The sequence below is a fragment of the Panthera pardus genome, unplaced genomic scaffold (assembly GCF_024362965.1).
Source record: "Panthera pardus isolate Hobbes unplaced genomic scaffold, ASM2436296v1 HiC_scaffold_4, whole genome shotgun sequence".
Lineage (NCBI taxonomy): Eukaryota > Metazoa > Chordata > Mammalia > Carnivora > Felidae > Panthera > Panthera pardus.
The window spans coordinates 19400255-19410498 of NW_026526969.1; the positions used below are offsets into that span (position 1 = coordinate 19400255).

Below are 10244 nucleotides of genomic sequence, written 5' to 3' on the forward strand. Positions count from 1 at the left end.
TACAGTTCTTGCAAAGAGGTGCCGAAGGAGAGTGTTGAGCATCTAGTTGCTTAATTGGGGGGATGCTAAGGCTCCTTTTTCCCTAATTACTTTCCTTCTCTGGTGTCGCTTCTCTGTCCCAGGTCTCCTGCCAGTAGGCATACCGTGGAATTGAGAAGGTGGAATGTTCCATGCACTGTGGGCTTCCATCTTCACGACAGCATGAAGGGTCAGAGAGGTTGTAGCCCCTTACTATAGACAGGAGACCGGATGACACGTTAAGATTGAAGAGAAACTCAGAATGTTGTCCGGATGGCCCCTTGGCATGGGGAAGGTGGGGTAGGAAGCACGAGAGTGAAATCTTTGGACAAGCTCCTTGCAGCCAGAAGCTGTAAGTGTTCTCACTGTCCAACCTTTCCTGAATTGTGACCATTTTTAGGAAGGCCAAGCCCTCAGTGGACGTTTGTCTCTCAATGAGCTGTGCCTTATTTCACCTGAATAATAGGAGACAAAGGGTCTGGCGGTGGATTTTTTAAGGGGAAGGTAAGGCAGGATTTTTCTGCTCATTTTTCTCTCATTATGAGTAGGAGATAGTAAATTTCATGCGACTTTCTTAATGACATGTACATTTTTTCTGCTCTCGGTGCTTTGGGACAAAGATCATCTTAGTGATTTTTAGTCCAGTTCCCCCATGGCTTCAGTTACCGAAGATGGTGGAATTGGGATGAAAACTAGAAAGATACAGAACAGGAAACCCCTGAGGGCAGGGATCTAAGTCTAGGAGAAAGCTTGTCGAGATACCCTGAGAACATGGAGCTGTTCCCCTGAGCTGTGCTGCCTGCAGAAGGGTGGGAGCAACTCTGTTTGAGAGTTAACAGTTGCCACAACTTTTTTCTGTGTCTGTAATTTCCCAAGATTTCATAGTCAGTACCCTGTGGAAATTTGGTGGCCCAGTGTCTCCTTATGTGTGTCAGCTTCCATAGTATCTCATACGTCTCGACATCTCTACTGAGTTTTTTCTTTCTGCCATCAGCCCCCCGCCCACCCCCAGCAGAAGTAAGTTCTCTGGTAACAGATGGACATTGTTTCTTCTAGCTTGCAGTCCAAGAGCTCAAAAAAGGGGCAGGGAGTGCTCTTCAGACAAACTAGATGTCCTGGGCTTCAAGATGAAGGCAGCAGACTCCCAACCCATAGGCATGTTCCACAATGAATTTTGGAATCCACACCGTGAACTTCAAGAATGTCTGAACTGGAATTCTCACAAAGAAACTGATCCTGCATGTGAGACGGGTAAGGCAGGACATGATAACTACTAATTCCTGGGAAATGTGATAGGAACTTGTGCAGTCAGGACGTTGTGAGCGTTTCCTGGGTGCTCAGCACTGTAGATCCATGACCCTTCAGCAATGGCAAGTCCCACTTCCCTTCAGGTGTCAGTGGACCAGTGGTGGGTGAAGTTGGGCATTGGCCCAAGGTGCAGAAATGTCCACACCACTGAACTCTGGTGATAACACCGTGAATTCTGTTCTTTAGAAAGCTGGAGAAAATAGGAGTCGTCCCATCCTCATAAAATACAGAATGAATTGAGATCAGAAACAGGTTATCAATTGCCCAAATATAAACACAATTGTGTATCAGGAAAAAAATAGTGGTAAAAAATGATATACTTTACACTGGATTCTCTGAGTACTTCATGTTCAAATATGTTTAACTTTCGCCTGATTGAGAACCATTTATTTCGTAAGAGGAGACTAAAAAGGGTTTTTCTTTCATTAACTCACTTGTTAAAACCAGGGAGCCTGTTCTAGGTGTCGGTAGATATTGGTTCTTGTTTGCAATGAGAAGGTCAATTTAAGACACCACACGTACTTGCAAAGGTGTCCTGTCTCTGATGAAAGAATTGGTATCTTCTGTATTTTAGAAATGTGGGCAGGATGTTCATAGAAGTGAGAGAAATTTTCTCTGCCTTCTTTCCACCCACAGCTGTGCCTGCTCACCAGATCGTAGCCTTTCCTGAGCAGACAATCACCAAAGACTGGACAGTGGCGCCTGAGCTCGTCTTGCCTGAGTCCCAGGTGAGCTGTGCAGTCCAGCCATCGAGGGCTGCCTTTCCCCGGGCCCATGACCCACGCTGCCCTGCAGGTGCTCACAGGCATGATAGCCCTGGTGTTCTCCCTCGGAAACTGGGCACCTGTTAGACTGTTGATGATCCCTTGCTTTTTTCCTTTTTGCCTTCTTATTTCAAAACAAAGAAACATGTGCTGTTAATTCCCTGAGTGCCCAGGGTCTACCATGGGCCAGATGGAAGGGCTGCTTCTCTAGTGGCAAGTACTGAGCTGAAGCCCATTGTCTTCTTTAGATCTCGTTGACATTTGAAGAAGTGGCCATGTATTTTTCCCAGGAAGAATGGGAGTTCCTGGATCCCACTCAGAAGGCCCTCTACAATGATGTCATGCGGGAAAACTATGAGACTGTCATCTCTCTAGGTAAAGACTCTCCCTCTCCCGTTGGGTAGAAGTTGAGTCATCTATCACATTCTTTGCTTACTGGGAATGTACTCCTGTGAGAGGCTGTGTTCTAGTAACTGGTTGTTTCTCAACTAGATAATGTGTCGACAAGGGAGAGGTAAATCCAAATCACCCAGGGGGCTTTTTTCAAGGGCACGTGCTCATTCTTTATCCTAAAATAATTCATCCCTTTCTCCTTTCCAAATGTGCTCTTCTTTTACATTTCCCATCCCTGTACAAGGTACCATCATGCAATATGACAGGCCCGAAAAATGTGGTCATCCTTTACTGTGGTTTTGTTGTCATATGTCATACCCTACTACTAACGCAGCACTGTCCTTTGGGCTCCACCTTCGCAGTGTAGTCTGGGCGCAATCATGTTTCATCCTTGTATGACTTTAAAGTCCCGATCAATCCTGAAATTTCTCTGCTGTGAACTCGAGGATGTCTTCATAAACACTCAGAATAAAACCCAAATTCCTTACTGAGGTATCCATGAGCCTACAAGATGTGGCTGCTTCACCTCCCTACCCTAATGTCCTTCCATTGCTGTCCTGCTTAGTTATCTTGTCCGTACTGATTTTGCTGTGGCTTGAACTCATCAAGCTAATCTCTACCTTTGCATTTCTTCTCCTGGCACACTGGACTCTGAGTTCTACAGTTGTTTTTTTTTTTTTCTTTTTTTTTTATGTTTTTTTAGATTTATTTTTGAGAGTGAGAGAGAGAGTGTGAGTGGGGAGGGGCAGAGAGAGAGGGAGACACAGAATCTGAAGCAGGCTCCAGGCTCTGAGCTGTCAGCACCGAGGCCGTCGCGGGGCTCGAACCCACGAACTGTGCGATCATGACCTGTGCCGAAGTCTGACGCCCGGCCGACGAGCCACCCAGGCACCCCTGAGTTCTACAGTTTTAAATACCTCTAATTTTTGCCCTACTCAGAATATATATCACATAAAAAAAAGTGAGATTTCCTGTTAATGACTTCGTGAATACTGAAGACAGCCTATTGGGGAACCAGATTCAGGGATTAGTAGATGCTTGATTCTTGTTTACTATGAGAAGGTCACTACTAGGTATTACTTAACTTTGTAAACGTATCCCATCTGTTTTAAAAGAAACAATCTTTTGTATTAAAAAAAATTTTTTTTTTATTTATTTAGAGAGACAGAGACTGTGAGTAGGGAAGGGGCAGAGAGAGAGAGCGAGAATCACAAGCAGGCTCTGAACCATCAGCGCAGAGCCCAGTGCAGGGTTCGAACTCACCAAACCTTGAGATCGTGACCTGAGCTGAAACTGATAGTCGGGGGCTTAACTGACTGAGCCATCCAGGTGCCCGAGAATCTTTTGTCTTTTGGAAATGAGTTAAGGATGTTCACAGTAGTGAGAAATTTTCTCTGCCTTTTTTCTACCCACAGCTGTGCCTGTTCATCAGATCTTAGCCTTTTCTGAGAAGACAAACGCCAAAGACTGGACAGTGGCACCTGAGCTCGTCTTGCCTAAATCCCAGGTGAGCTGTGCTGTCCAGCCATTGAGGGCTGCCTTTCCCTGCTGCCCATGACCCACACTGCCCTGCAGGTGCTCACAGGCGTGTTAGCCCTGATATTCTCCTTGGGGACCTGGGCACCTCCTAGTCTATTGATGGTCCCTTGTCTTTTTCCTTTCTGCCTTCCCAGTATACAAAAAAAAAAAAAAGTGCTATTGATTCCTTGAGTGCCCACGGTCTACCATGGGCCAGATGGTAGGGCTGCTTCTCTAGTGGCAAGTACTGAGCTGAAGCCCGTTGTCTTCCTTAGAGCTTGTTGACATTTGAAGAAGTGGCCATGTATTTTTCCCAGGAAGAATGGGAGTTCCTGGATCCCACTCAGGAGGCCCTCTACAATGATGTCATGCGGGAAAACTATGAGACTGTCATCTCTCTAGGTAAAGAATCTCCCTCTCCCGTCGGGTAGACGTTGAGTAACCTATCCTATTCTCTGCTTACTGGGAATGTACTCCTGTGAGAGGCTGTGTTCTAGTAACTGGTTGTTTCTCAACTAGATAATGTGTGGACAAGGGAGAGGTAAATCCAAATCACTCGGAGGGCTTTTTGCAAGTACAAATTCCTTATCTTATGTAGATTTCCTGATTTATTTTTCTTCCTCCTACCCCGTATCTATTCTCATATTTTTCTCATCTCAGTAAAGAGCATTCACCCAGTTCCTAGAAGGAAAGAGCATACAGTCATTCTTTATGGTGATCTTATGTTGTACCCCATTTTAACGTATCCGTGTCCTTTCAACTCCACAGTGTAGCCCGAGTACAACCACATCTCATTCCCTTGTGCTCTTAGCTTCCTGGTTTAAGCTAGGAGCATGTCTAACCAGACTGACCTTGGTACTTTCTGACTGGTACGCCGGCCACCATTCTTGCCCTCCCACTCTGTGTTTTCCACACAGCAGCCAGAATCTTTTAAAAACTGATCAAATCGTGACATTTCCCGTGTCAGCACCTTATAATGACTTATCATCACGTTCAGAATAAAATCCAAACCTTACTGAAGTGCTTATTCGGATCCTCCAGGATCTGACCCTACTCACCTCCCTGCCCTCGTCTCCTGCCACTTGTGCCCTTGCTCAGGCCTCTTGATCCTCACCGATCTTTCTGTTTCTCGAACTTGCTACGCACATTTCTACCTTCCCCTTTTCTCTGCCTGGCACATTTTGTGCCACATACTAAATCTCTCCCTTTTACCTTTCTGGCCCAATATCACTTTCTCAAAGAGGCCTTCCATAGGACCTCATCTCAAATAGCTTCAGAGAAGCAGAATCTCTTTTTTTTTTTTAAATAAAGTTTATTTATTTTGAGAGAGAGCACACGCGTGAGTGGGAGAGGGGCAGAGAGAGAGGGAATCCCAAGCAGGCTCCACTGTGTAGCGTAGAGCCTGATGCAGGGCTTGATCTCACAAACAGTGAGATCTTTTGATCTGAGCCAAAATCAAGAGACGGATGCTTAATCAACTGAGCCACCCAGGTGCCCCAGAGGAGCAGACTCTTAAATGCTGAGTTATTCTGCTTTAGTTTTGTTCAAAACATTTATCACGTGCTGACCGCTTTGTTGATTGCTGTTTGCTTGTCTCGTTCTCCCAGTAGAAGGTAAACTCCATGAGACCGGGGTGCTTTGACTTACTCACCACTGTATCATCAGCCCAAGGAGAGTGCCTGGCACACGACAGGCAGTCAGTACACATTGCCTGAATGACCGAGTGATGCACACTTCCCGGTTTGGCAGTGTATAATTAGAAAAGTTTCACTGAGGGATTCTGGTCTGTTTCTTCCACCTGGACAAGAACCGGTGAATGCTAAGAGTGGGAAAAAGCTTCCCTGTCCGGTGCGTGGTGCTCAAGAGCTAAGTAAACACTTACTGTTCCCATGACAGGAATCACTGGTGCGTGTGATAACGCAGCCCACTGCCCTTCACCTGGCTCCGCCAGACTCGGGCGGATCCTAAAGAATTAATAGAACGAATCTGTATTCCCTGCAGCCTCTCGGGCTGGGTGCCATCTTGTTTAATATGGGGCGGTCTCGGTGGCAGGAGAGGGGCGTTGTGGATGGATTCCCATGCCCTTTCGCCTTTCCGTGGAGCCAGCTTAGGTTTATCTCTCTGTGTCCACTTGTGTACCACCCGCAGATGGAAGACCGTGTTAACCTGATAGCGGGTGTGACAGAGTCTACCCATGTGACCCTTGGGTTAAAGCGCTGTAAACTGCCCTTTACTCTTCCTGGAGTCGTATGGAGTTGGTGGACCTTTGTCGAGTTGCCAGTCCTTGATCTCACTGTTTGCATTTCACAGCATTGTTTGTGCTCCCCAAACCTAAGGTGATCTCGTATCTAGAGCAAGGGGAAGAGCCATGGGTTCAAGGGTCCACGGAGCTCAAGGACAGTCCTGGAGAGCTGCCTACAGGTAAATACACCATGGGACAGGATAAATGCCTTGATAGCAACCTTCGCAGGGCTTAACATTTTAAATTCTGTCTGTCTGTATTTTGTAGTCAAAATCATTGGATTTTCCTCTCCATTCCTGTAGTTGTTCTGCTCTGCTGTGCAGTGGGCTGACTGTTCCGTTTATTCTGACAGGAATAAAGCACAAAAGTGACACTGAAAACCATCAGCCTATATGTGTTTCTGATTTAGAAATACAAGCACCAGGAGACATAGTATCAAAAAAGGCCCGAGCAAAAGTTCCCCAGAAAACAACAGGCAAAGAAAACCATGGTGATACACACAGGATGGGGAAGTGGCACCAAGAGTTTCCAGTGAACCAAACAAAGGAACTTTCAATCTGGGAAGATGAGCTGCAGAGACTTATGGATCTTCACAAGAAAGCCCGTGCAGTAGAGAAGCCTTTTACATGCCAGGAGTGTAGGAAAAACTTCAGACTTACCTCTGATCTTACTAAACACAAAAAAATTCACACTGAAGTGAAGCCGTATAAATGTCAGCATTGTGGTAAGAGCTTTAGAGGGAAATCAGATCTTAATAAGCACGTATCAATACACCAAGGAATAAAACCATACAAATGCTCCTGGTGTGGGAAAAGCTTCAGTCAAAATTCAAATCTCCGTACACACCAAAGAACTCACACTGGAGAGAAACCCTTTATGTGTTATGTATGTGGAAAGAAATTCAGTCAGAATTCTCACCTTACTAAACACCGGAGAACCCACATGTAGCATCAGCATGAGAAGCTAGCAGGCAGTCAAGCCTTATTACACACCAGAAACACCACCAATGAATGGACGCTTCTACTTCTTCCCAAAAGAGGAAATTCACCAAGTACAGCCGAGCCCTGATGTTTATGAAAAAAATACAAAATTATGAAGCATGAATAATTCTACATCAATGGAAAATTTGGTGATATAAACATGTTTCTCAGAAAAGAGTCAAGGTTGACTTTGCAGGGGATGCGTTAATTTTGTACCGTTTAACGTTTTTACGTGTAAATCTTCAGGGAATTCCTTGCAAGAAAGATGTTCAAAGAACTTTCTGCGTAAGGAATATAACTATTTTGTGATTGTACCTGGCAGCAAATTCACCTTCAAATAGCAAATACATCTCTGAATTAATCAGTCTTCTGTGATCATCTTGTTGGTTTTGCATTGATTTTCCAGCGACTTTGAAACACATATAAGAGAAACATCTGTAGCATGGTCTTCCAAAAGAAAAAGCAATAACCAGCCTGTTTAATTGTGTACCATTGCCTTCAAGGTAGAAGGCTTACCAATGTCAAGAGTCCCATGGGGCAAAAATGAGTTCTATTGTTGAATTATCCAAGAACTACACTGGATTTTCTTCCTCTCCCTTGTCATTGGACCCTGTTCCTAGAGTTGGACATCATTTTAATTCCTTTTTTTTTTTTTTTTTAAGTTTATTTATTTTGAGAGAGTGAGAGACCGTGTGAGTGGAGAGGGGCAGAGAGGGAGAGAGAGAGAATCCCAAGCAGGTGTTGCACTGTCAGTGCAGAGCCCGATGCGGGGCTTGAACTCACAAGCCGTGAGATCATGACCCGAGCTCAAGTCAAGAGTCGGATGCTTAACCCACTGAGCCAGCTGGGTGCCCCTGATTTCCTTCTTAAATATTTTAGCAACTTAGCTCTTAAATCCTTTTAGCCCCATTTTTACTGTGATGAAATGCTATTTATTTCACCAGTAGGGAATCTGTCAGAAGAAGGACCAGTGCACTAATTTATACCTCTCATTTGTAGTGGTTGATAAAGGACCCAATATCAATAAGATTGTATGGAAACGGGTTGGAATTTTTAGACATGTTATATATTCCATGTAAAGAAGAGTTGTCTGCAATAAAAGAAACTATAGACCTTTCCCTCTGATGATGTCAACCATGAATATTAAAACTTTCCTGGGGCTTAAAGGGAAATTTATGGGAGTTCAGGATCAACTCAGGTTTTTATTTACTTCTTAATTTGCCTTTTGGTTTTAAAGCAGAGGGTTAGGTTTAGGAAGGAGTGTGTGCTGCAGGCAGGAAGCGGTTCACTGGGTGTGGCTGAAGATTGGTTTCCCAAGAGGAAAGTTCGGGAACTGCTGAGTGGTGGGTAAGGTTGGCTGAATCTACATCCATGTTGATTGTCTTACACTGTAAACTATTATCAGTCAGACAGGGTATACAGGTCTCTGTTTTGCACACAGCATTTAACGACAGCCTTAGGTGATAAATGATAGATGACTGAAAATCTCTATACACTGTGGATCTTCCCGAAACTCTTATCTACAACAATGACTCACATGTATTCCTGTTAGAGCTTTTAGGTAGTATCAGGAAAGGGTTTAAGTGATCTCTTCCAAATGGCTTATAAATGATGAAGTTAAGGCTTGTAAAGTTAAGGTCTGGTTACAGGGACGTGTTCGGGACCCTATAGTTGGTACGTCCGTTGGTTGTCACTTAGCTGAATGAGTCAGGCCTGAAGGTAGCATTTGCAGGATGGTTGTGTGTGTTATCCCTGCAGGGCCAGACTGGATGACGTTGTGTTGTGTCTGTTTCTAGCTTATAAGACATTCCTGTGGCTTGATTCGTTACTGAAACACTTAAGCCTCCACGTTCTCTGTGAAAGAAAACTGTGTTTCGTCTCAAGGTTATTCTGGGGACTAGAGGGGCTGGTGAAGGAAAAGCACCCCACAGCCTGGCCAGTAGTAGATGCTCACCGTGCGTTTCTTTCCCTTTCCCCTGCTCCCCATGATACGCTGGGCAGACTGACTACACTTAGGAAGCAGGTGCATTTGTGGCTATTGGCGACTCCTTTCAGGAGTTGAGCGCTGCTGGTGGTGATAGTGCTTAGCTGATTTGGTCTGTGACTGCAGTGCTTTATGGTTTAAGTCTCATGATGGTCTAGCGCCCTCAATGAGACTTTATTTTCTTCAAGATGGTTCAAATATGATTTCGTAAGCACAGCCAGCTCTGAAGCTCCCGTCTGCGTAGCTGTTACCCAACGCCCTCATCCTTCGACTACTGGTACTGTGTCATCCCGGGATACATGTGGACATCTTCCTGGTGCTACATTCATTCACTTTGATGGGGATCTCTCGTGGGCCCAGGCACCGTTCTAGACTGAGAAGATAGTAGTGAACAAAAGAGCTGGAAATCCACTCTCACGGGACTCGTATTCTAGTGAAGAGTAGAGAGAGTGGTTGTGGTTTTCTGCTACTTGAAGTCAGGGTCACGAGGTAGTTTTGGGTAATGGGTTATGAGCAGAGGCCTCACTTCTGGGCTGAAGCCTTTCATTGTTGGTGCAAGACTCGGTAGTGCTCGTCTGCGTCAATCATGGAAGCCCACACAGGAAGGGGCCACAGGGTCAAAGTAGTCTGGAATGCTGAGCACCCCGCCCCCTGGCCCCTTGGTGAGGAGCTGTTCTGGAGAATGTCCCAGACCTGTGATGGACTTTATGGGAATGAGAAATAAACTTTTGTTAAACCACTGAGGTGTTGGTGTCGTGTGTTTCTGCAGCATAACCTGGCTCATACAAATAGAGGCAGCTATCTACTAGAGCTGCGGAAGCTTTTCTGTGTCGTTCCATGTGGACTTTGACCCTCAACAGAAATCTGCCTTCCTCTGAGCCAATGTAACACTGGTGGGCACACTGAGGAGCTTACATGATAGCAAAGGACTGATTTCTTACCTGAGACAATCCAGGTTGGTCATTTTTTCAAGTGGACAAGGCAACCATCTCTCCCTGCCTCTCTGGCTTCATTCCCCTATCCTTGCTCTCTGTTCC

The 10244-nt window shown here is 45.2% G+C and overlaps 1 protein-coding gene across 4 annotated transcripts in view; it reads left to right on the plus strand.

The window, feature by feature from the left end:
• The window catches only part of ZNF75A (zinc finger protein 75a), a 51072-nt gene extending 41126 nt beyond the window's left edge, over positions 1 to 9946 (plus strand). For 3 of the 4 annotated variants that reach the window (XM_053894020.1, XM_053894021.1, XM_053894023.1), the window contains 5 exons: positions 2339 to 2465; positions 3899 to 3990; positions 4277 to 4403; positions 6312 to 6422; positions 6596 to 9946. In XM_053894020.1, coding sequence (XP_053749995.1) covers positions 2339 to 2465; positions 3899 to 3990; positions 4277 to 4403; positions 6312 to 6422; positions 6596 to 7191 — 1053 coding nt within the window. In that variant the 3' untranslated portion in view covers positions 7192 to 9946. The remainder of the gene's footprint in view (positions 1 to 2338; positions 2466 to 3898; positions 3991 to 4276; positions 4404 to 6311; positions 6423 to 6595) is intronic. The other variant, XM_053894022.1, reaches the window with a different exon arrangement.
• The last annotated feature ends 298 nt before the right edge of the window (positions 9947 to 10244 follow it).